This window comes from Tauraco erythrolophus, chromosome 25 (genome assembly GCF_009769465.1).
Source record: "Tauraco erythrolophus isolate bTauEry1 chromosome 25, bTauEry1.pri, whole genome shotgun sequence".
Classification (NCBI taxonomy): Eukaryota; Metazoa; Chordata; class Aves; order Musophagiformes; family Musophagidae; genus Tauraco; species Tauraco erythrolophus.
Window position 1 is genome coordinate 364,103 of NC_141489.1, and position 23,980 is coordinate 388,082.

General features: G+C 69.8%; 3 protein-coding genes across 3 annotated transcripts; 2 read left to right on the top strand and 1 right to left on the bottom strand.

The window, feature by feature from the left end:
- Window positions 1-881: 881 nt before the first annotated feature.
- Window positions 882-8,961, bottom strand: CNTNAP1 (contactin associated protein 1). Its single transcript, XM_086626708.1, has 24 exons — window positions 8,883-8,961; window positions 7,362-7,463; window positions 6,913-7,106; window positions 6,664-6,811; window positions 6,219-6,422; window positions 5,965-6,149; window positions 5,736-5,879; window positions 5,128-5,389; window positions 4,899-5,048; window positions 4,658-4,829; window positions 4,462-4,568; window positions 4,237-4,356; window positions 3,890-4,093; window positions 3,644-3,800; window positions 3,397-3,524; window positions 3,114-3,281; window positions 2,819-3,037; window positions 2,502-2,741; window positions 2,163-2,399; window positions 1,900-2,027; window positions 1,692-1,785; window positions 1,339-1,572; window positions 1,170-1,217; window positions 882-1,072 (listed from the first exon to the last, which is right to left on the bottom strand). The coding sequence occupies exons 1-24, from the start codon at window positions 8,959-8,961 to the stop codon at window positions 882-884; spliced, it is 3,915 nt and encodes a 1,304-aa protein (XP_086482834.1).
- Window positions 8,962-11,493: 2,532 nt separating this feature from the next.
- CCR10 (C-C motif chemokine receptor 10) lies at window positions 11,494-13,647 on the top strand. Its single transcript, XM_086626675.1, has 2 exons — window positions 11,494-11,505; window positions 12,565-13,647. Exons 1-2 carry the CDS (start codon window positions 11,494-11,496, stop codon window positions 13,645-13,647), a joined length of 1,095 nt encoding a protein of 364 aa, XP_086482801.1.
- Window positions 13,648-16,421: 2,774 nt separating this feature from the next.
- On the top strand, window positions 16,422-23,213 carry PLEKHH3 (pleckstrin homology, MyTH4 and FERM domain containing H3). Its single transcript, XM_086626639.1, is given in 14 exon segments — window positions 16,422-16,571; window positions 18,920-18,975; window positions 19,670-19,758; window positions 19,986-20,180; window positions 20,382-20,539; window positions 20,698-20,828; window positions 20,948-21,238; window positions 21,347-21,554; window positions 21,780-21,916; window positions 22,015-22,135; window positions 22,229-22,678; window positions 22,751-22,942; window positions 23,036-23,130; window positions 23,132-23,213. Coding segments are annotated over 14 exon segments (2,355 nt in total).
- The last annotated feature ends 767 nt before the right edge of the window (window positions 23,214-23,980 follow it).

Sequence of the window (23,980 nt, forward strand, 5' to 3'; positions counted from 1 at the left end):
TTTATTTGAGTATCTTCACATCTCATTCAACAAAACAGGTTTTTCAGAAATAAAGTGCCCAGTGGAGCTAGGCCTTTGGGTAGGTAAATGCATTTCTGGAACGTCGTCTTACCGCATACAGCGAGTGAACAGGAGCTTTCCCTGGGCTGGAGGTAATCGGCAGGACCGGCACTTCGTACAGAGAAGTAGCAAACTACAGACCACGTACCACGACACGCGGAACGTCACACCCGACGGGAGCTTCCGTTTGGTTTTTTATACAAACCGATAGAATAAAAAAATCAGAGTGTAGTAGAATATCCAGCAACAAAAATGGTAGAAAGGATCCGTACCTGATCATATGAGAGCAGCATCTTGGCAAAGTGCGGCGGCGTCATGCGCGGTGCGGTGGCCGCACGGGCAGGGTATTGCTTGGCGTGCCCCGGGCCATGCCCAGGGCTGGCTATTGCGTGGCTTCCTTCGTGGCTCTGGCTAAGCGAGCGAAGCAGCGGGGAATCTACGCGTGGGCATCGCTAATGGGGCGGCAGCCGGGCGCACCCCGGTGTGCTCCAGGGTGGGCTGCCAGGCCCGGGGCTCCCCGCCGGAGGCAGGGCAGCATTTGGCAGCTGGTGGGAGGCAGCAGCCGGCCTCTGGCACGGGAGCCGCCAGCGTGCCCGGGGCGAGCGGGGCTAGGGCTCGGCGGGTTGCGGCCGCGCTCCGGGGCCGGGTCGGTGGCGGCTGCGGGGAGGAGCTGGCGGTCGGCGCAGTGCGATGCGGTGCGGTCCGGAGGCGGGTGTTGGCAGTTCTGGTGCGCTCGGCCCTTTGGTCCCGCGACGCTCGCTCGGCCCCGGGCGGCTCCCGGGGCTGCGGAGGCTGCGAGCCCGTCCCACCCCCCGGCCCCGCTAGTCCCCTTTCGCCTCCTCCAGGATCTGGGGCAGGTTCTGGTCCTTGCGCGCCGACAGCGGCTTGGCGGCGCTGCCGTAGTCCTGGATGGCCTTGGGCTCGTTGGTGTGGTAGGAGCCCTTGTAGCGGTGGTAGTAGAAGTAGAGCAGCACCAGCAGCCCCCCGAGCAGCAGGAGCAGGAAGGTCACGACTGCGGGGCAGAGGCGGCGGTGAGGGGCTTGGGGAGGGGCCGGGGGGTGCGGGGCCAGGGCAGAGGTGGGGAGAACACGGCCGGGCGCTCCACTTACAGCCGATAATGATCCCGATCCAGCCATCGTCGTGCACGTGGGGGAACTCTGCAGGGACAGAGCAGGCGGCTGAGACCGGGCTGCACGGAGGGCTGTGCTGGAGCACCCCATCCGCAGCTGACGCTCATGAGGGGCTCCCTCCCCGCTGGGGTCCCGCTGCAGCACCCACCTGTGCCCATGTACCAGGGGTCCATCTCCGGAGGGATGAGAATGGTGGTGAGGGGGAGCATGGAGGCACAGCTGGACTCCACCAGCTCCCCCCGGATGCTGTAGGGCCGCACGACGCTGGTGGGGCGGAAGATGGCTTTGAGGGGGACGAGGCTGTTAAACTTCACCCCTGAGAGGCAGCCCGAGAAGCCGGGCGTGTTGTAGCGTTGGATCTCAGGGTCGATCACACCGGTCTCTGCGGGGGCACAGAAGGAGAAGACTCATCCCTGGCAGACGGCGAGGACCGCGCTGGGCAGAGGAGACCCCAGAGATCCCAGCGTGGGAGGGGGTGGCCGAGGGCAGGACCCAGCTCACCCATCACGCGCCCCAGGTACAGGTTTTTGGGTGAGTCCAGCTTGCTGTCCACAAACAGGGAGAACTGCTGCTCCATGACAGGGAGATAGTCCACCTGGGAGGCAGGCACGTGGCATCAGTGCCTGCTGAGGCTCCTCTGCCTCCTGCCACCCTGCCTGTGCCCCCTCCCAGCCTGGCCCCCAGCCCTGCAGCCCCCCAGGCCCCATACCTGGGTGTACAGCGTGCGGTGCAGGCGGGTGATGTTGACGCGGTGGGGCCTCCCGTCTGTCACCGGCTTGGTGGTCAGGGCGAAGACGTAGGGGCTGGTGCCCAACTGGTAGCGCAGCTGCAGGCTCCCTGGGGGCAGAGTGGGACCGTTGGCATAGGGCTGGTGACTGGCATTGGGTGGAGGAGGGTCCCCTGTGGCCCCAGCGCCCGGGAAGGTCCCCGCAGGCTCTGGGTTAGCCCTGGGGCGGGGACCCCTGCCCTCACCGTCATCCTTGATGAGCACAGCCATGTAGTCCTTGACGAAGGAGCTGATGTAGAGCAGCACGGCGGGCGCCGAGGTGGTGCTGAAGCTGAAGCTGACCTCCTCGCTGGTGAGGTTGTAGCCGGGCAGGGGCTGCCAGGGGCTGCTGACGATGCTGGCGAACTCGCGGGCGGCGTACAGTGACATGGGCAGGATGTTGTACCGCACCCAGGTGCCCTCCTCGAAGTACCCGCCGATGTCTGCGGGGAGGACACACGGGGTGACGGGAGCGCCAGCTCCTCTCCCCCATGCCAGCCCCGGGGAGGGCCCCCCCCTTGGCGCAGGTGGGTGCAGCCACTCACCATGGTTGCAGAAGGGCCCGTCAAAGGCGGAGATGCTGCAGTTGCAGCTGTAGTGGCTGTAGCGCTCGACGCAGAGCCCGCTGTTCTGGCAGGGCACCGGTGGGTCCTGGCAGTGGCCGGTGCAGTTGACCCGCACGCCCTCCGTCTCGTTGGCTTTGCCCTCCAGGTTGAGTGTCACTCCGTTCATCCGCAGCCCCCGCAGGCACCCCAGGAACGGACGCATCTTGTGCTCCGCCGCACCTGCAGCGGGGCCAAGCCTCAGCGCCCTGTGGCACGCGGGGACCCGGGGCCGTGGGCACGCGGCCGGGAGCTCTCACCGACGTAGAGGGGCCTGTCGAAGTCCAGGTGGACGAAGCTCTGCGGGGGGGCTGGCCGCACCACCCAGGGCAGCTTGTCCACCCGCAGCCGCGCCAGCTTGACATTGAGCTCAGCCTTCACCTGGTGCCACTCATCGTCGTTCCAGGGCACCGCCGACCGCACTGTCAGGTTCTCGTCCCCGTTTCCGATGTCGTAGGCAAACACCACGTCCCTGGTGGCTGCAGGGACGTGGTGTCGGGAGGAGCCCCTGGACCTGCTACCCCATCCACCCTCGCGCCCCCCGCCTGCCCATACTGTTGAGCTCAACGCGGATGTAGTTTCGGGTGCCGGGGTTCTCCAGGAAGACACCGGACAGGGCAGTGGTCTTGAAGTAGAAGGAGATGTCGAGGCTGTGGTTGGCCTGGAAGGTGGGGAAGAGCAGGGCTGTGCCCCTGTTGAAGGAGACGGTGTTCCAGGTGTTGCCTGCGGGGAGCAGGAGGGGCAGTGAGGGAGGGCCACAGACCCTGCACAGGCATGGGACCCCTGTGGGCATGGACCCTCTGCGGGCAGGGAGCCCTCTGCGGCTCTGGTCACTCACGGTCTCCATAGCACCGCAGGGGCCCCAGCAGGAACTGGGCTTCGGAGCCGGAGCGGTTGGTGTCTCCAACCACAACCTGGGTGACGGGCAGGTGGTCCACGAAGGTCAGCAGACCCTTGTCCGTCCTCCTGCAAATGGCACATGTGCCAGAGGGGCCGTGAGGGGCAGAACCAGCCCACAGCCCTGCTGCACCCCCCTGCACCACCCAGAGTCTGTGCCCCCCCGTCCCACAGCCCCCCCGGCTCACCACAGCGCGTGGTCGGCGTCGCAGTTGCAGAAGTACTTGGGGTCGGCGCAGTTCTTGTCCAGCCCGCAGGCGCAGCGCTGGATGCCCGGCCGCGAGCCCCCCCAGTAGTAGTGCCGCTCGTCGTGTCGGCCCATCCAGAAGCTGAAGGGCAGCCCGGCTGCGGGCACAGGGGAGGGTGAGGGCACGGTCCCGCGGTACGGCCCGCAGCACAGCCCTGCGGCGCGGTCCTGCTGCCCCGGTGCTCACAGGGGGTGTTGAGCAGGCGGGAGCTGTAGCAGTGGAGCTCGATGCGCTGCTCGCAGTACTCGGATGCGTTTGCCAGCGCCGAGACCTCGGCCCAGGACGCGTTCCAGTACTCCACAGCCCCCAGGTAGGGCTGGTCCACACTGGAGCCCGTCACCCGCGTGGCGTAGTGGCGGTTGTGCCGGATGATGGTCCATGCTCGGTCCTCTGCGGAGGTGGGGGAGCTGTTAGGACCAGCCTCCGGGGACACCCCTGCTCCCTCCATCCTGCTCTGGCCTCGGTGCACAGGCAGGGGCTGCTCCCTGGGGGCACCAGGCAGAGAGACCCCCTCGCCCTCCCACTGCCCCCACCTCGGATGTCGCAGTACACTGTGAAGGGCTTGAGCGGCCCGCTGCCGTCCGGGTCGATGGTGTAGTTCCCCGAGGTTTTCCCGCTGACCCGGTAAGCATCGCACGACTCCTTGTAAAGGGCTGGAAGAGGGAGCCGGGGCCGGGGTCAGCGCGAGGGGCCACTGGGCAGCGGGAGGAGCTGCAGGTGCCCATCCTGCCCCCCGACCCACGAGGCCCCAGGCTCACATTTGTGGCAGGTCTCCCCCTTGTACCCCGTCAGGTCGCAGATGCACATGAAGTCGTCCCAGGACTGGACGCAGCGGCTGTCGTGCTCGCACAGGTTGGGGGTGCACCTAGGGGCGCAGAGGGCTCTTGTCCTGGCACCGGCGCAGCCCCCCGGTCCCCGCCCACTCTCAGCCAGTGCGCCTGTCCCGACTGATACCTGTCCGTGATGGCGCAGACATTGAAGAGCACGTTGAAATACTGCGCCAGCCGGTGCTGCACCAGCAGCTCCACATCCACAGGCTGCATGTCCACGTTCAGCATCTGCAGGCAGCCGTGGAAGGCCGTCTGGTTCGACCGGCAGCCGGTGACCGAGGCCGGCTTGGGGCAGCCTGCAAGGCACAGTGGGGTGAGCGGCTCCCAGGTACCCATCGCCCCCAAGCCCCTGCCCTGCCACCCACCTCCAAAGAAGTACTGGCTGCCGGTGCGGAGCTGGAAGGGGTGTGCCACCCGAAACTCAGCACCATCATCATCATCGATGGTCACCACGGCTGAGCCGTCGCGTGCCACCAGCTGCACCGAGTGCCAGAAGCCATCATTCAGGCGATGCCCTGCGCAGGGGGAGGAGGGTGAGTGGGGAGGCAGCGCCGCCAGACCAGCCCCGGCCCCCGTGCTGGCTTCACAGCCCACCTGCAGCAAACTCCAACTTCTTCTTGCCGGGCTGGGCGATGGAGACGTTGACCTGCCCCTCGCTCAGCATCACCTCAAGGGAGCCCAGGCGGTCAGCAAAGCTGGTGTAGAACAGGAGCCCGGCGGTGTCCCAGGAGCGGAAGCGGAAGCTGACGGCCAGGCGATTCCTGCGCGGGATCCCCGGCACCCGCACATAGTTGTTGATGCCGGCAAAGGTGATGGGGGTGTTCAGCTGGTCCTGGCAGTAGTGGCCCACACTCCCCTGGGGGTGACGGTGGGAGGTGGTGAGGAAGGCGATGCTCCTGTGGTGAGGAGTTCCCCCCCCCCATCCCCACAGCCCTGGCCCCAGTTGTCCCCGCTCGATCCCGTTGCCTGGCAGTGCCGGGCGGGTGCCCTGGGCGAGGGATGACCTCGTGCGGTCAATGCGGTGCCACTCGGCTGAGCACGGCCGCTGCCTGGCCTCGTGTCACCGCACAGCAGGGGGGAACCTGGCCCTGGGGAAGGGTCACTGCACAGTGGAGCTGAGGACCTGTCCCTCCTCCAGGAAACGGGTCCCGCCCTGGCACGGACGGGACTTCCAGCGAAGGGGCCACCCCCCGGGGCTGGACCTCAAAGCGGATGTTGGGCCTCCGGTGCCGGGCTAGGTCGGCAATGTTGACCCCGTTGAAGATGATGTTCTCCACGCAGCCCCGGAAGTTTTGCCGGTAGGTGAGGTGCTGCTTGTCCTGGTCGATCACCCCCCCGAAGAAGAGCTGGAAGGCAGAGGGAGGGGGTCAGCCCTTCGCCAGGGGATGCCACAGGTCAGCATGCTGGCAGCTCCCTGCCCACCGCACCCACCTCGGTGTCGAGGTCAAGCTGGTCAAAGGTGCCGTGGCAGCGGAAGCGCTTGACCTCCCCATCCAGCGTCAGGTTGACGTGGCGGCCGTAGCGCTCGATGTGCAGCGAGTGCCAGTGCTGGTCATCCAGGAGGCTGCCCACCGCCACCGTCGTGTGGCCCTCGCTGGCGTGCAGTGGGCTGCTGCCTGGGGACGGGCAGCCTCAGCTGGCGGCCCCCCGGCCCCCTTCCCCCCGGCCCCATGGCCCCGGCTCACCTAAGCTAATGTGCAGGAAGAGCTGGGCTTGCTTGAGCTCCACCGTGATGTAGTCCCCCTGCGAGCCCTCCCCGTGCATCAGCACCCCGTCCTGCTCCAGCGTCTTGAAGTTGAAGGAGATGTCATCCTCGAGGGTGCTGATCCTCTTGGCCCGGAAGCGGTAGGATATGGCATCATCCCCGTCAAAGTAGAGCACATGGGACCCTGGGCAGAGCAGACCCAGTGCATCACTGCCCGCAGCAGCAGACGCCCCAGCATGGAGAACACTCCTTTCTGCGATGGTTTATGCCAGAGCTAATGACTGCAGACCGCTTGGACACAATCCCCTCTGGGAAAGGGTTTTCTGGGCGTGCTGGAGACAGGGGCTGGTCCCCTGCCACGCAGGTGGCCGGGCCAGGGTCCCACCTCGCACAGGACTGCCAGGGCCCCCGGCCCAGGTACTCACGGTAGGGGCAGCCGTAGAGGCCCAGGCGCAGCCCAATCTTGCCACGCGGATTCCAGGCCACTGGGATGATGCGGATGTAGCGTGCAAGGATGGGGTAGTGCAGGTCATGCCGCACCACCCCACTCTCGTTCACGTTCCCAAAGAATGTCTGGGGACAAAGGGCTGCCATCAGCACCTCGCTCCAGGCCAGGGGGTCTCTGCTCCCCCCAGGAGACCCCCCTCCCACAGGGAGCCCTGGACACCCCCTACCCAGTTGCTGCCCTGCTGGAAGAAGGGTTTCCAGCTGGTGGGGTGGTCTCCATAGAGCACGATGTAGCGCGTCAGCCAGTCGTAGGTGTTGAAGGTCCCCTGCGTGGCCACCGCGTTGATCCGGTGCTTTTGCATCAGGTCAATCTGGAGCCAGGGCTGCTTGTCCCGGGGGTCAGGGGACCAGCCGCTGGTGCCTGCGGGGGGGCAGCAGCTCAGCCGGCCCCAGGGCCTGGCACCCAGCAGCTCCCAGCGAGTGGTGGCTGCTTGCTCAGCCCCACGGCAGCACCCAGCTGCGGCTGGGAGCTGGAGGGCTGCAGGGCTCTCGCCCACCCCCGGGGGATGCTGAGGGCTCTGCCGCGGGCTCTTGAGGACCCGTCAGCCCCACGCGAGGCAAGACCCTGCCAGGGACGCCCCCTGCCCACGGTCCCCCGTGCGGCGGGGGGACTCACTGTGCAGCCGGGCAAAGCTGGCGGAGTAGAAGATGTTGTATCTGGAGGAGGCACCGAGGGACCAGGAGTAGAGGGGAGCGACGAGCTCATCGTAGCAGGGTCCTGTTGGGGAGAGCGGGGCTGGGGGCCGGCGCTGAGCGGGGCGGTGTCCCCGCGGCAGCCCAACCCCCCCGGCCCGGCCCTGCGGACCCCTCTGACCCTGCAGACCCTGCGGGCTCCGCGGGCCGGCGGCGCGGCGGGTCCCGCTCCCGCTCTCCCCTCCCACTGCAGCGGAGCTGACACACCTCTGCGGGTCCCGGCGCCCGCACCAGCCGCCTCCGCACTGACGTGGGCGTCGGGACCCCCCCCGCCCCGCCCCGCCCCGCCCTGCCGGGGCAGGGTCCCGCGTGGGACCCGTGCAAACCCTGGCGGCATCCGCGGAGGAGGCTCCGGCGGGGCCGAGGTCCCGAGCCCCCCGCAGGGCCTTCCCGGCCGGGTCCGACAGAGTCCGGGGAGCGCCAGGAACGTTTGCTGCACTCCCAGCCCTGACTGCAGGGCCAAGGGCAGCAGCGCTGCGCCCGTGCTGCATCACCCTTGCCTGCATCCCCCCTGCCTGCATCCCCCCTGCCTGCATCCCCCCTGCCTGCATCATCCCCTGCCTGCATCATCCCCTGCCTGCATCATCCCCTGCCTGCATCATCCCCTGCCTGCATCATCCCCTGCCTGCATCATCCCCTGCCTGCATCATCCCCTGCCTGCATCCCCCCCTGCCTGCATCCCCCCCTGCCTGCATCCCCCCCTGCATGCATCCCCCCCTGCATGCATCCCCCCTGCCTGCATCACCCCCTGCCTGCATCCCCCTTGCCCCCATCGCTCGCTGCCTGCGTCGCCACCCCAGCCCTGGGGAAGGGGCCAAGGGCCCCGGCTCAGAGGGGCCGCAAAGGGCTGCTCGGTGAGGCTAGGGTCTTGCCGGTCCCCGTCCCGGTGCAGCCACCCCCAGCCCCTACCGGACACGCCCCGGTGCAGCCCCCGCCGCGGGGCCGGGCCGAGGTGCTGGAGGAGCCCGGCCGGGTCCCGCGGGGCTGCCCCCGCCCGCCAGGGTGCCGGGACGCGGAACTGGGCTGTGCCGGGGGTATCGGGGCCCGAGCCCCCTACTCCCGCCACGGACGCGGGGCCCGCGCGGGATGCGGCGCAGCGGGGCGGGTGCCCGGGGCACCCTTAGGCACCCCTGGGCATCCCCGGGCATCCCGAAAGCCCCGGAGACGTCGAGCGGATGCGATGCCGCCGGCGGGGGGGGCTGCGGCGGCGCGGCCCCGGGCAGGGCGTGGGGGGGACGCCCGGACGCCCGTGTCCGGCGATGACCTTGGGGACGGCGCGGACTGGGGTGCCGGGAGATGCCCAGGGGAGAACGGGGGATGCCCGGGAGAACGAGGGGTTCGGGGGCGGCTTGAGGGGCGGAGGCGGCTCGGAGGTGCGGGGCCGGGCGGCAGGTGCGGTCCCGCAGTGCGGAGCGGCGGCTCCCGGGGCTGCGGCCCCACTTACGTGCGAGGCAGCCGGGGCCGGGGCGCAGGAGGCCGGCGCAGGCGGCGAGCAGGAGCCCGAGGAGGCGGCGAGCGCCCATGCTGGAGCGCCCCGAGCGCCCTCGGCGCCGCCGCTCCCGGTGCTGCAGCCGCGCGGCGGAGCGGGGCCGTCGGCTCCGCCCACGGGGCGGGGGGGGCGGCCCCGGGGAGGGGGCGCAGGGGGCCGGGCTGGTCGCTGCGCAGAGCCCCGGCCCCCGCCGCAGCCTCCCCCGCTACCGCGGCCTCGACGGATGCTCCCCCGCGGCCCCCGGTCCTCGGCGCCGGGTCCGGTGCGGGGCTGCAGCTGCCCCGAGCTGCAGCCGGTCCACGGCCCGTGGCCTGGGTGGGCCCGGGGTGGGGGTGTGTGGGCAGAGCGGGGCACGGGCAGCGCAGGGCGTGGGGCGGACACGAGCGGGGCCGTGCAGGGAGCTTCTCGGGCATCCCCGGTTCCCGCGCAGCCCCCAGCCCTTGCCGTGCCCAGCCCTGCCCCGAACCCCTGCCAGGCTGGGTGGCGAGACCCCCGCAGGAGTCCCCCCCGCCCAGATATGACCCCTCGCAGATGTGGCCCAGGCGCCCCGCGCCCGCTGCAGCAACGGGTGGGGGGTTGGAGCTGTGCCCGCCCACGGCAGATGTGGCGGCGGTTTGTAATCAAGCTGCAGATTAAGGCCTGCGGGTTTTGGGGTCGCCCGTCTCCAGTGGTGCAGAAGATGGGATTTAGCCTGTGTCTGTTCCCAAACATCCCCAGACACCCACGGAGGGGACGGGGGGGCTGGCAGCCGTGTGGCCTACATACGCTGCCTGCCCCCCAGACCATGCAGCGCCTTGTGTGCCCCTGGCTCTGCAGGGAGTTGCCCTTTCCCAGAAACCCTGTGCAGCACCCCAAGCCCAGCCTCGAGGGATAGGGATGCACCGGAGGCCACTGGGTCCAAGCAGGGTCACGGTGCTGGGCAGGAGCCTGGCCCAGCTGTGCTCAGTGTGGGCAGCTCTGCTCTGCTCTGCTGGTGTGAAGGTGCTGCCCACTAGGCCTGGCAGCACCATGCCGGGCAGCTGGCCACCACCGGCGACTAGGGCAGTGTGGCTGTCACCTGTGGGCAGCACATGCCGGGGCCCCTTCCTGCAGAGCAGAGCAGAGGCCGGGGACGGCGGGTGAAAATGGGAACAGAAAGCCCCAGGTGCAGCGGGGTGGCACACCAGGAGTTCTGCTGCCAAGAGCTGGAGCCGTGTGCCAGGGACAAGGCTGCTAGCCCTCCCGTCCCCCAAACCCTTGCCTGTGGGTCCATCCCCGGGAGGGGCACAGCCCCACCTAGACTTGTCCTGGCACCCAGGAGTCCTGCCTGCTCCAGCTGCAGCCCCATGTCCCGTCCCTGTACTGGGTCAGGCCTGTGACAGCCCCGCTGGAGCTGTGCAGGGTCCCTGCTCTGCACCCATAGCTGGACATAGGGCCAGCATTTGCCCCAGGATCCTCCTTCCTCATCTTCCTCTAGGACGCAGAGTGCTGGGTGGCACCCTCAGAGCTGGCACAGAGTGGAGGTCTGCAGTGTCCTTGCACCGCCGAAAGAGCAGGGGAGGTGAGGACCCTCCAGGACAGAGCCCTGGCAACACCCCGGGACCCAGAGCCGGCTGTCTCTGCCCAGCCACTCTCCAGCTGGGGCGCAGCAGCTCCACGGCCCCACCGCACCCAGGCGGAAGCTCCTGGGGCTGGCAGGACCCTGCCCGCTCCCCGTGCCTGGCTGGGGGCAGCAGGAGAGTCAAGGGCAGAGCTGGGATAAACCACGGCAGACAGCTGTAGTGAGGAGAAAGGGGGATTGAGGGATTACTGCGGCAAAGGGCACAAAGCCCGTTAAAGCCGGGGATCAATTTGCTCCCTCCTGGGAAGAGGAAAGTGGGGTCTCTGCTCCACAGGAACTAATCTGCCCCTTAATGAGGAGTTGGGAATTTTGTTGTCAACAATCAGCAATGCATCTGCCCAGCGTCACGGGGGCACAGGGGCATAGGGCTGCAGGGCTGAGGGGTTGCAGGGGCATGGGGGTGTGCGGCAGGGCTGGGACCCCTGGGCAAGGGGAATGCCCTGCACCAGCAGCCGCCCCAGTTCCTGGAACTGCCACGTTTCCCGTCAGGACGAGCTGCTCCCGGCCCAGCATCCTGCCCGTGCCCCACTCAGCACCAGCCCACAGGGCTCCACACTCCTCTCCGTGGCCCCACTCCCTCCAGCCCCGCAGAGGCAGCCCCCACCCTGGAGCAGGAGCTTCAAACAGCCCCGGGGTGGGGTGGGTCTCCTGTACACTCTGGGTGCCTTCAGCCAGACCCTGCTCCCTGCAGCCGGGTGCTCCCAGGCTTGTCCCCCGGCCCTGCGTGACAGCGGCTGAGCGGAGCGGCTATTTCTGTCCCAGGCGCGCGGATGCTAGCCACAACGCAAAAGATGCAGGACGGGCCCCAGAGCGGGGTCGCATCTGCCTCCTCGTCCTCCTCCCCTGGGGCTGGGCTTGTACTCTGCACCGCTCTCGGTATCGGCAGCGGCACGTGGTCAAACCACAGGTTGGCTGAGACACCGACGGCTCCAGACCCACCAGCCGGGGGAAAGGTCCCGCTGTGCGATGCAGGAGCAGGTGAGGGGCCACGGGGTGAGGGGTTTGCTGGGGGCCGGCAGGGACCCCTCTCGCTTTATTTATTGCTTTTAAACAGTTCTTTGGTGAGCCGTGTGGGTTTAGGCTGAAAGGCAAAGCCCAGGGAACGCAGGGCTGTGTTGGTACAACCAGGTCCTCAGGGCCCAGAGCTGGAAAGGGGCTGGGGAGCTGCTGGGGAGTCAACCTGCCCCGGTGCTGGGTTCACATCCCACGTGTGGCCCCAGGGAGGGCGGAAGGATCAGACAGGGATCAGACCCACCACCTGGGTTTGCTGATGGGAGCCAGGGCAAAACTGCTGTGGTGAGGCTGCTCTGAGTCAGAGCCACGCCGGATCCTCACCTTCGTGGCCACGGGGTCCCAGCTGTGCAGTGCCATGCTGCGGCACCGTCCCTCCACCCTGGAGCAGGGCGGAGAGGCTGGGAGCTGCGAGCACTGCACACAGCTGCCTGCAACCTGTGCAAGGCAGTGGGATGCCCCAGGACTTCCCTGGCTCGGAGCAGGACCAGGCAGCGTGGGGGCTGTGCCAGCACTACGGTCCCCAGGGTGGTGCGCAGGTGGGTGGGTGCTTTGGGCAGGTCCCTGCATGCACCCTTGGGTGTGCATGAGGGCTTGCTCAAAGCACCCACCTGGTGATACTGGTGTGAAGCCCCGACTGCACAGGGCGACCAGGGCTGTGGGCTGGGTGCTGAGCCCCAGGGACGTCAGAAGCAGCTCCCCCATGGCGGATGCACAGTTAGTTCACGGGACGTGGTGCTGTGCCGAGGATGCCGCGGCTGGGGTCACGTCCCCACACCAGCTCTGCACCGCAGGCAGCTGCTTGGGAAGCGTGTGGTCGCTCTCACAATGACTGAGCGTGGCGAACCTCCCACTGCCTCGGGTGGGTGTGAGACAGAAACCGCGCGTAGTATGGGGCTGGGCGCCACGGCCTCCCCGCGGCAGAGCTGGGTGGAGGAGGGCTGTCCTGGGTGCGGTGCGGTGCGGTGCGCGCTGTGGCTGGGCCGTCGCCTCTGAGCACCCCTCGCTCAGCCTCGCTCTGCGCAGGTGACCCCCAGCCCCGCTTCAATGGAGCCGACTGCCACCACCGACTTCTACCCCTGGGAGGACGAGTACTCATGGGAGGATGGCATGCTGCCCGAGCTCTGTGAGAAGCAGGCAGTGCAGGGCTTTGCCCGCACCTACCAGCCTGCTGTCTACCTGCTGCTCTCACTGCTGGGCACGGTGGGGAACGGGCTGGTGCTGCTTACGCACACCCGCTACCGCCAGGCACACAGCATCACCGACGTCTGCCTCCTGCACCTCGCCCTCTCCGACCTCCTGCTGCTCCTGACGCTGCCCTTCGCTGTCACCGACACGCTGCAGGGCTGGTCACCGGGCACGGCTGCCTGCAAGGCGCTGCAGGGCCTCTACGCTCTCAACTTCTACAGTGGCTTCCTCTTCCTCACCTGCATCAGTGTGGACCGCTACGTGGCCATTGTGCGGGTGCCGGCTGCCTGCCGGCTGCGCCCACGGGCTCGCCGCCACGGCTGGCTGACGGCGGGGCTGGCCTGGCTGCTGGCCACGCTGCTGGCGCTGCCTCAGTTCATCTACAGCCGAGCGGAGCAGCACCAAGACCTCCGGCTCTGCCGCGTTGTCTTCCCCCGCGCGGTCTCGCGGGCGGCCCGGGGGGCCACCAACCTGGTGCAAGTCGTGCTGGGCTTCGTAGTGCCCTTCCTGGTGATGGCAAGCTGCTACGCAGCCGTGGCCCGGACACTGATGGCGGCCCGTGGCACCCAGCCCCACCGGGCGCTGCGGGTGCTGCTGGCCCTCGTGCTGGTATTTGTGACCCTGCAGCTGCCCCACAGCCTGATGGTGCTGCTGGACGCGGCCGAGCTGCTGACCAGCTGGGAGGTGAGCTGTGCCCAGAGCCGCCGCAAGGACCTGGCGCTGCTGGTGACTGGCGGGCTGGCCTACCTGCGCTGCTGCCTCAACCCCCTGCTCTACGCCTTCCTGGGCCAGCGCTTCCGTCGGGAGCTGTGGCTGCTGGCCAGCGATGCCGGCTGCGTGGGGCCCCTCGACTCGCGCTGCCCCGGCTGCCCCAGCCCCCGCCGGCGGGCATCGCTCTCCACCTGCCAGGACGTGATGTAGGGACGCGGTGGCCAGGGCGGGGACCGGCACCCGGGGGCTCGGCCTCTCCGTGGTTCGCCAGGGAGAGCCTCGTCCCTGCACGGAGCAGCCCCGGGCCCCGGCAGAGCGGCCTGGCAGGGGCGGCCCGGACGGCGCGCATGGTGCCCGCACACGCGTGGGCGGAGGGAAAGGGCAGCCCCGCAGCGCCCGCGCGCCCCGCGAGTGCCTCTGCTGCCCTGCGCGGCGCCGGGCCGGGGGGGACCCTGAGCTGCCACGCATGCTCCGGGCTGTGCCATATCACGCGTGCTCCGGGGGCGCCGGGGCGCTCGGCGCAGTGGACCCACGCAGCAAGGCCCGGGCAGGCAGCTCGTTGCCACCCTGACAATAAACCCCGGTCGAGCCCCGCTGGGCGAGTGCCGTCTCCGTGCGGGCCGGGGCTGCCCCGGGGGGACGGGCCGGTGCTGCTGGGGGGCGGTTTGCTGGGCCGGGGAGCGGGGCACGGGGAGCGGGGAGGCGGCCCCGCGCCCCTCCGTGCCCACCGGCGCTGGCCGGGGCGTGCCTGCAGGCGGCAGCAGAACCTCGCGCTTCCCGCCGTCCGCTGCCCGTGCCCTGCCTGTGCCCTGCCTGTGCCCGCGGTCCCCTGCCTGGGCTCCTCCGGACACGGGGCGGGCGCCCAGCCGGGGCTCCGGCAGCCGGGAGCGGGGGGGGACACGCTGGGGACGGAGGGGCCGGGCCGGGGAGGGGGGGCTCCACAGGGGCACGCGGAGAGCGACGGCCCAGGGACTGGCACTGGCTCCACGGCAGCTCCGGGGCGAAGTGGGGCATGTTCGGGCCCGGGCCTGGTATCTCCAGTCCCGTAGTGCCCCCAGCCCGGCCCGGGCGGTCAGAGGGGGCAGCTGGGGGCTGGGGGCGGGAGCGAGGGTCACCCCCAGCACAGCCCCTGGGTGAGGCAGCGGCAGAGCCCACACTGCTGTCCCCGCGGTCAGAGTGCCGGAGGGGCTGGGAGTCCCCGGGCCGGTGAGAGCAGAGGCCCCCCCGAAAATCCTGCTCTGGGCCTGGCTGGAAATCCCCTCCCGAGATGGGGGGGCAAAGGGACTTTCCTCTCCTCTCCCCACTTCCCCCATGAGCTCCTCTGCCCCAGCACATCCTGGCCCAGTGGGTCCCACCTCCCACGAGTCGGAGTGCTGTGTCCGGGACTGGCACAGCCCAGACACGCTTGCCCCCATGGGGCTGGCACCATGCCGAGTGGCACAGGGCCACGGACCAGCAGTGCCTGGGGCCGTGCAGCAGCCCCACGCACCAGCCCCACGAAGCGCTCCGCAGTGCCAGGAGCGGGATGGGGCCTGGCTCTGGTGCAGCCACTCATGGGGTCTCCATAGCAGAGCCGGGCATGCAGGGAAGCACGTCCCAGTTCTGCCGGGGCTGGAGGCCGCTTCCTGCTCACCCCCAGGCTCCCGCTCAGGATTAGCCCAGCACTCCGACTGGGAGAAGCCGTTCTGGACCCTTCACCTACTGCTGGACTCCACAGTTGCATCCCCGCGCAGCAGCCGCAGAGCCAGGGTGATGGGCTCCCATCCTCTGCAGCCCTCCGCTGACCCTGCTGCCAGCAGGGAGCAAGGACTGGATTCGGGCAGTACCCAGTGCGGCAGTGCAGCTGCTCCCGCTCCCTGCCCAGCCTGTGGCCTTGGGCAGCCCCACTGCCTTTCTCTGCTGGCCCCACGGCAGTGCTGGCGTTGGCCCCAGAGCCTGGCGCTGCCCCCCCGCCATGGCCGGCAGGCTCTGCCCTGATGTCCCGGTGCCCATGCCTGCCCCAGCTGCCTTCCCGGCCCCACACCGGCGCTCAGCCCACAGCGCGGCCTGGCGCAGGCTCAGTGCCGGCTGCGTGGGAGGAGAGCTGGCAGCTGGCGCTTCCTGCGTGCGCATCCCGGCACCACGGGCTCCCAGAGACGGTGTTGACCCAACAGCTGTAGCAAAGCCAGAGCCGAGGCTGATGTGCTTAACCCCTCCTGGGACTGCGGGAGCAGGACCAGGGCTCGGGCACTGCCACTGCACCCACAGCTTGAGGGTGCTACGGACCCATCACCACTGGGCAGAGGCCAGGGCTGAGTGGAGCCGCGCTGCTTTGCTGCGGCACCGGGTGTGTGACCCCACCACGAGTCCTTTCCGCCATGAGGGTTGGCAGGACAGGCCTGACTGAGCACGGTGCCCTCCTGCCCGCAGAGCCCTGGCCTGCGCCAGCGGCCCATGGTGCTGCCTGCCAGCACACGGCTCAGCACCGCACCGGGCTGAGCCTCCTTCCCAGGGCCAGCGTTGGTGCTGTGGCGTGGAGAGGCCGGGGCAGCACATGGCGCTGGTGCCACGGGGCAGCTCGACGCCGTGGCCAGAGAAACCCTGGGGCTACTGGAACCAGCGCGATCCGCCTGGCGTGTGCCCAGTGCCGGTGGGCTGCCCGCGGTGCCGGTGCCCACGCCGGGTGCAGGCAGTGCCCGGTGCATCATGCCAGCGGTGGCTCCGCGAGCCCCGGCCCAGTCGCAGCCCGGCCGTCCGGCGCCCCGGGAGCTCCCCCCGTTCGGCGCGCGCCCCTGCCCGGCAGATGACGCAAGCGGCGGCCCCGCCGCCCCGGGCGCGCTGGCTCCGCCCCGGGCCGCGCGCGGCGATTGGCGGGGGCCGGTGACGCGCCCGGCCCGGCCCGCCCGGGGCGGCGGCGGCGGCGGGGCCGGTCCCGGCGGCGGCGGCCGGTGCGCGGCGCAGGCGGGCGGCGGGCCGGTCCCGTCCCGTCCGGTGCCGGCGGGGCGATGCCGTTCCCGGGCGGGCTGTGGTGGCTGCTGTGCTGCCGGCAGGGCTTCACGCTGCTGCGGCGGGACTACGGCGAGGCGGACCGGGAGGCGGACGGCGAGGCCGAGGAGGAGGAGGCGTCCTTCGAGCTCCGCGCCCAGGGAGACCAGGTGGGGCCGGCACCGGGACGGGCACCGGAGCTGCAGCTGGGCACGGCGCGGCGGGACCGGCGCTGTGCGGCTCCTCCCGCCCGGGGCGCACGGCTCTGCCTGGCTCTGCCCGGCTCGGCGCGGCCGTCCGGCACCGGCCCCCGGGCCCCGGCCTGGCCCCCGCCGACCCGGCGAGCGCGGCCGCCGCCTGCTCGGGCACGTCCCCGCCGGTCCCGCCGTCCAGGCTGCCCTTGGCGCGTCCCCGCCGCGGGGCGCGGGGGGGGTTCGGCCCGTCGGGAGCGGGGGAGCCGCTGCCCCGGGGCAGTCTCCGGGCGGGCGCTGGGGGTCCCGGAGCCCGCGGGGCAGAGCCGAGGGGTGCGGGGGCCGCTGCCGGCAGAATCCCGGCGTAGGCCGCCGGTGCGGGTGCTGTGGCGGCAGGACCCGGGTGCCCGTTGGGTGCTGGGGCGCAGCCGAAGCCGGGGCACTGCCAGGCCGGCTGGGCAGTGGAGCCAGGTGCTGCCCTGTCCTTGCCGGCTCCTCGGGGCAGGAGCCGCGGGGCTGGCCGTGCCGGATCCCGCACCAGGGCCGTACCTGCCCTGTGCTGCTGCCAAGGTCAGGTTGGCTGGAGTGCGGAGGGTCCCCGCGGGACGGATTCCTCGTGCCCGACCATGGCTCTGCACAGACGTGCCGGAGCACGCCGGGGCCGTTCCCAGCACACAGCGCCGCGGGAGCACGTGCCGGGTGCGGGGAGCAGGCCTGGATCTCCGCGCTCCGGCTGCTTCCTCTGTTTAGGGAAGCGGAGTGGCGGAAACCGGCACTTCCTCTGGCTGGGCTGCATAGGGGATGTCTGATAGCGTGGGGTGGCGGGGGGAACCCCGGCTCCGAGGGGTTCCTCCTGCCCATCCCGGCTGCCTCCTGCACCCAGAGCCATGGGGCCGTGTCCCTGCCCAGAGGGGATACGGGTGGTGGTACCAGCCCAGTCCCGCTTGCTGCAGCCCCTCTCTCCCTGCCTGCTTCGGGGTCTACAGCACAGCCCTGCTGCCTCTGCGCTGCCCTGGCTGCGCAGGGCTGGGGGTGGCCCTGAGCCCCCGCCACTGGCCACCCCCTGGCAGCTGGTCCCATTCCCCAGTGGTGCCAGCCCCATGGGACGGAGAGCAGTGGGGACGGTGGCAGGGCTGGAGCTGGGGCCCTCTGGGCACCTCTGGCAGCGCCAAGGGCACGGGAATGGCAGGAGCTGTCTTTTGGCTTCCTGCATTCCGTGAGCTGTGCTGGCTCTGGAGGTCCAGTCTGACGTGGGCGGCTGTGACGCCAGCTCCCCCAGGAGCCCTTTGCCATGGCCAGGGGGTCCTCGGAAACCCACAGTGCTGGCCGCCCCTTCCTGGGAGCGTGGGAGCAGCTGCCCTGGCCCTGCTGCTGCGGCTCCTCTCCCGTTTATTTATATCTCTGAGAAGGAGCCGGCCGCCACCACCTCCTCCTCCTCCTGTGGGTGACAAGCTGGGCACCGTCTCTGTGCCCACAGCCGTTCAGGAGCGCAGGAGGCCCTCTCCAGCCTCGGCAGCGGGACGGTCACTGGAGGAGCTGGCCCCGTGCACGGGTGCCAGCGCTGCACAACAGGTGCCCTTAATGTCACGGGTCAGCGGCGCCCGGCCCTGCCCTGCGGCACAGCCGTACCTGCAGCAGCTCCCTGCTCCCTGCCCCATCCCCCCACCGCTATTTTTAGGAACTGTCTCTTTTTCTTGGTGTTTCGTGGTGTGCTCTGGCCTGTCGTACCTCCGACTGCCCTGTTGGGCTGCAGCTGGCAGGAGCACCCATGCGTTTCCTAGGGCAGCATCCGCCAGCGCTTCTGCGTCCCCACACCCGGCTCTGCTGGGGCGCCGTGCCTGCCCGTGCCTGGGCTCTGCCTTGTGTCCCAGCACGTGTGCCACGGTCATCACGTGAGTGGCACCGTCCACGTCAAGTCGTGCTGCGCGAGGAGGAACCAGCCCCTGTCCCGCTGCGGGGCCAGGGACTTCCCTGTGCTGCGTCCCACCGCCGCGGGCAGGAAGTCAGCGGCCCCATTACAATGGGACTTTGTGCCGTAAGCGTATTACTCAGCACTGACCTTGTGCAATTCTGCACGGTATGGAGCCTGCCGGGTCAGCTGAGGACACGCATCCAGCATGCCCAGCAGCTGCCCCGCGCCCCTGGGGTGCCCCAGCTGCAGCCCTGGCTCCTGCCATGGCCGTGGGGGCACCGGGGTTCCCTGCCCCTTGGGCAGCAGGACACGAGCCTGTCCCTCTGGGCCCAGAGCCGGGCTGGCGAGGAGGCGAGTGGTCGTTGGGGGGTGCCAGGTGATCGCCGTGTGGCTGAGACATCTCCTTCCTCCCCAGGGATCCCTGGAGGTGAGCCTGAGGCAGCCCACCCGCAGCAGCAGTGGCTCAGAGCGGTGAGTGACCCCCTGCCTCTGGCTCACTGGGCATCCTGTCGCGTCCCTTGCATGGTGCTGCGGGAGCTGGGGTCCTGGCATGCCATAGGAAGATGCACTGGTGCTGGTGTGCACCATACCATCCTGCCCATGGGGCAGGCACCATGCTGTGCTGGTCTGTCAGCTAGAACAGAGAATGACAGAGCTGGGAATACCACGTTCCATCCCATCTCTGGTGCATCCTCGGGCATATCTCCATCCCTCTGCCATGCTGGATGGCTTGGCTGCCGCAGGCTTAGCCAATGGGGGCTGCATGTGGCGGCTCCTGTGCCAGGAGGCTCTGCTGGGCTGGAAAGCTCTGCCAGGCCGTGTCCACCGGCAGAGGCTGTGCCCTGGGGCAGTATGTGCCCAGAGAGACTGGGTGCCGGAGCACAGGGGCCTGCTTGCTCCCCGTCCTCTCAGTGCCGACACTGCTGCCAACATTCCTTCCTAGTTGTTCATTTTCCGAATTCCTTGGCAGGGCCGCGACTGCAAACAGCTTATTTTTAGCCAGGGTCATCTGTACCCAATGGCTCTGCTGCGTTCCCACCGTGGGGTTGTGGGGTGTCCGGAGCCCCTCAGGACCTGGCTCACCCCAGCCCCGGGGCTGGCTCCCTGCCTGGGGGCCATGGGAGGTGCCCACGGGCACCCGGGCTCAGCCACGTCTTGTCCCTAGGTCCCTGCTCGTTGCAGAGGAGATGCGCAGCCTCATTGTGGAGAAGGGCCCGGGGCCAGTGGAGGATGAACCCGATGCTCTCGTGAAAGGTGGGCACAGCAGGGCTGGGGCACAGGGGCCTCTGCCTCCGGAGCAGCCAGGGCACAGCTGGGGCTGGCAGGATCGTGCCCTGACTGTGGCTTGATCCTGTCCCAGAGGGGCAGGGGGCACGGGGGCACCGTCTGGGCTGGCGGGGAGCGGGCAGACCCGGCTCTGTGCCAGGGAGCTGGTGGGGCAGATGGTGCCAGCGACAGGGGCTGAGGCTTCCCCTTCCCAGGCTGGCTGCAGCGGGAGGTGCGGGGTGGCGTGAAGACCCCCTGGATCCGGCCTCGGAAGTACTGGTTCGTGCTGACGCCCGACTCCCTGGACTACTACAGCAGCAACGAGAAGGGGGCACGGCGGCTGGGCTCCCTCGTGCTCACCAGCCTCTGCTCTGTGCTGTGGCCAGACAAGCAGACGTACAAGGAGACGGGTAGGCTGCCCGCGCCTCTCAGTCGGCGGCTGTGCCTTCGTGGCCCCTCGTGCCCTGTGTTGCCCTCTCAGCCCCAGGAAGCCCCTGTTGCCCGGAGGAGGGGCTGTGCTGAGCCCTGGGATGCTGAGGGGCCCGGCTGGGGCAGGGGTCCGTGGCGTGAGGGGGCCGGTGGGCAGCGGGTGAGCCGTCTGTCCCTCGCAGGCTACTGGAGCGTGACGGTGTTTGGCAGGAAGCACTGCTACCGTCTGTACACCGAGCACCTGAACGAGGCCGTGCACTGGGTGTGCGCGGTGCAGAAGGTCATCGACAGCAAAGCGCCCGTCCAGACGCCCACCCAGCTGCTCATGCGTGACGTCGAGGTGAGCTCGTGGCACGGGGCTGCCCGCGCTTGCGGCCCGTGGCAGGGCTGAGACAGATGGTCGGGGCTGCAGGTGTCCTGAGGTGATGGTGGGTGCTGGTGCTGGGCGCTCAGTCGGGCAGCCCCTCTGCAGCTGCTGCCACCGCTTTGCCCTCCCAGGAGCACTGTGGCAGCCCCGAGGTCCTGGAGCAGATCTACCGCTGCAACCCGATCCTGCGCTACACCAGCAGCCCCCTCTACGCTCCCCTGCTGCCCTTCCCCTACGGCAGCCTGGACCAAAGCGGTGAGGGGTGGGTGGGGGTCCCGCGCCCCAGGCTGCTGGGTGTGGGTACGGTGCCTCGCTGCTGGCGGGGGGAGCCTGGGGGAGCCCACGGAGCTGTTAACTCCCATCCCGTTCCGCAGCCGCCAGCCCCCGCAGCTACACCACGCTGCGCGACGAGGCCGTGAAGCTCTTCAACTCGCTGCAGCAGCTGGAGTCGGAGCGGGACCCGGTGCCGCTGATGCAGGGCGTCCTGCAGACCTGCCTGGACCTGCCGCCGCTGGTGGACGAGATCTACTGCCAGCTGGTGAAGCAGACCACGGAGCCGCCGGCGCCGGGCGGGCAGGGCGACCTGCACTACTGGCAGCTGCTCACCTGCATGAGCTGCACCTTCCTGCCCTCCCCGCCCGTCCTGCGCTTCCTGCACTTCCACCTGGACAGGCGAGTGCTGGCAGAGCTGCTGGGCGCCGGCCGTGGGCAGGGAGCTCACTGGGTGCTGGGGTCCCCATCGGGTATGTGCTGCTGTGACCCTCCTGGCATCTCTTGCAGGACAGAGACCCGGTTCCCTGCCTCAGAGATGGCCAAGTACGCTTCCTTCATCCGGGAGGCGCTGGGGAAGACGAAGGGGCGCGAGTGCGTGCCCTCCCTGGAGGAGATCCTGGTGCTGATGCGGCGGCAGGAGATGATCTGCACTGTGCACTGCCCAGGGGTGCCCGCCTGCCGTGTGGCCATCAGCTCCCACACCACGGCCGAGGAGGTGAGGGGCACCGGGCGGGGGCCTTGGGGCATTTCGGCACGCGGGGCTGGGTGGGCGGCGTGCCGTGCCGTGGGAGGTGAGGGGCTCCTGTGGGTCTCTCCTGCATGAGCCGCAGTGGAGAGGGCCTGGAGACCACCTGCCGTGACCCGTCTGTGTCCCTTTGCAGCCCTGAGCGCCGTGGCCAGGCTCGCGCGGTCACCGTCGGTTGCCTTTGTCTCGCCCCAGGTGGCCCGGGAGCTGGTGTCGCGCCTGGGGCTGTCCCAAAGCCCCAACCTCTTTGCGCTCTACGAGCAGTCCCGGCGGCGGGAGCAGCCCGTGGGCAGCACCACGCTGCTGGCCGACGTCCTCACCAAGTTTGAAAAGTACGTGTCCTGCTGCGGAGAGGAGCCGGGAGGGCGTGGGCGGGCAGGGACGGTGCGGGGGCATCTCCCACTGATGGGGCTGGTCCCGTCTGCCGCAGCCTGGCCGGGGAGGAGCGGGAGCAGGACCCGCCGTGCCGGCTCTGCTTCAAGCACTACGGCTTCCTGGACATGGACAGCGTCCCGCGTGACAGCCTGGAGTTCGCCCTCCTCTTCGAGCAGGTGAGAGCCGTAGCGGCCCGGCTGTGCCGCGCTGTGCCGGGGCGGCCGCGCCACGGTGGCCGCACTGTGCCCGCTCACCCCGCCGTCCCGCAGGCGCACGAGATGGTGCTGCGGGGCTACATGCCCACCTCGGAGGAGACGCTGCAGACACTGGCGGCCCTGCGCCTGCAGAGCCTCAACAGCGACTTCTCCACCCACGCGCCCTTCCCGCGCCTGGAGGAGCTCTTCCCGCCCCACGTGCTGCACGCTCGCCTGCCTGCCCCCCGCCGCCGGACGCCCCCCAAGTGCCGGGGGGCCCGGCTGCGCGCAGGGCTGCTGGCCGGCGGGCTCTGGGGGCAGGCGCTGGCCAAGCAGCGGGCAGAGCGGGACCAGCGGCTGCGGGGCCGCCTGCGCGAGGAGGGGGCCAGCACCATGGCCGCCATCGTGGAGAAGTGGAAGCTGCTGCAGGGCATGGGCCGGCCCGAGGCCATGGCTGCCTACGTGGCGCTGGTGCGGGAGTGGCCCGGCTTCGGCTCAACGCTCTTCGACGTCGACCTGTGCACGGTGAGGCCCCGGCGGGGCGGGGGTGGGGGGCAGCCCTGGTGGCGGGCGGCCCTGACACCCCTCTCCCCACAGAGCCCAGTGGGGGCTGCGCCGCAGCGGCTGTGGCTGGGCGTCGGGGCCACCGCCGTCTCGCTCTACAAGCCAGGAGAGCCCGAGCCCTTGGACAGCTTCTGCTACAGCCGCATCTCCTCCTTCGGCGCCTCCGACAGCAGCACCTTCCGCCTCTCCGTGGAGGACCGAGACCTGCTCTTCGAGACCTCCCAGGTATGGGGCAGCCGTCCCTCCATCCCGCCATCCCTGGGGCTGCGGGGTGCCAGGCGCCCCGGGCTGACCCAGCGTGTCCCCTCTGCCCCACAGGTGGATGAGATCGCCCGGCTCCTCAACACGTACCTCGCCTCTGCGGGCGGCCGGCAGCTGCCCCAGCCCCGGGAGCCACCCACCAGCCTTCCAGCCCCCACCGCGCCACCCCCCGGGGCTGTGCCCCTCGGCTGGGCCCTGGCACCGTCGCCCGCCTGTGGGCTCCTTCCCAAGCTAGCCCGGTGGCCGGTGCGGCCACACAGGCTGCTCACAACAGATGGCGTGGGGGGGACGGCGGCCCGGCAGCGAGGGGCAGGTCTGTGCTGGTCCCCGGCTGCTCCCCAGAGCGGGGGGACAGGGGCTCGTACTCCCTGCGCCGCTGTTGCCTTTCTGGTTGTTTCCTTAATTTATTTCGAGACGCCTGCACCCTCCACGTCTCCCAGCACTTTCCCTGGAGGGCGGTGGGGCGGCCGTACCGGTGCCACGGTACGGTGCCTCGCGCTGCCCCCAGGCCATCCCTGTCCCCTCGTCCCTTGTACCCTGGTGCCTTCGCCTCCAGCACTCGTGCTGCCTGGCAGCTCTGCCTGCGCCCGGCTCTCGCCGCCCTGGGGGCTTTGCCCAGGGCAGGGGGTGCTGGCAGCGGTGCTGTGCCATCGTCTGTCTGTCCGTCCACCCGACCCACCCCTCCTGGAAAGCTGCGGGCGGCTTTTGGCCGAGCTGCCCCGGGGACCAGCGAGCTCCTCCTGGCCGAGCGGCTGGGCTCTGCCGCTGCGCAGTGGCCCCGTGGCAGGGCTCGTGGCACGGGGTGGCTGGCGGGGTGGTGACTGGTACGGCTGGGGCTCGGCCCCTCAATGTTGCCTCTGTAAAGTTTGTCGGTTCTGTCTTGGGGAGGGGGGGTTGTTTGTTTTTCTAAATAAATGCACAAAGGAAAGGCTGGGCCTCCTGTCCTGGAGCCTGGGCTCGCGGTGGGAGGCACGGACGGGCTGATCCGCAGGGCAGCGGGTG

What these genes read in the sequence shown, in the direction of transcription:
- CNTNAP1 (XM_086626708.1), bottom strand. Translation starts at nt 8,961, where the DNA reads ATGGGCGCTCGCCGCCTCCTCGGGCTCCTGCTCGCCGCCTGCGCCGGC. An exon ending in GAAGTTGGAGTTTGCTGCAG is followed by an intron (nt 5,049 to 5,127) that starts GTGGGCTGTGAA and finishes CCCCCTGCGCAG; the next exon opens with GGCATCGCCTGAATGATGGC. An exon ending in GTCTGCGCCATCACGGACAG is followed by an intron (nt 4,569 to 4,657) that starts GTATCAGTCGGG and finishes CTGCGCCCCTAG; the next exon opens with GTGCACCCCCAACCTGTGCG.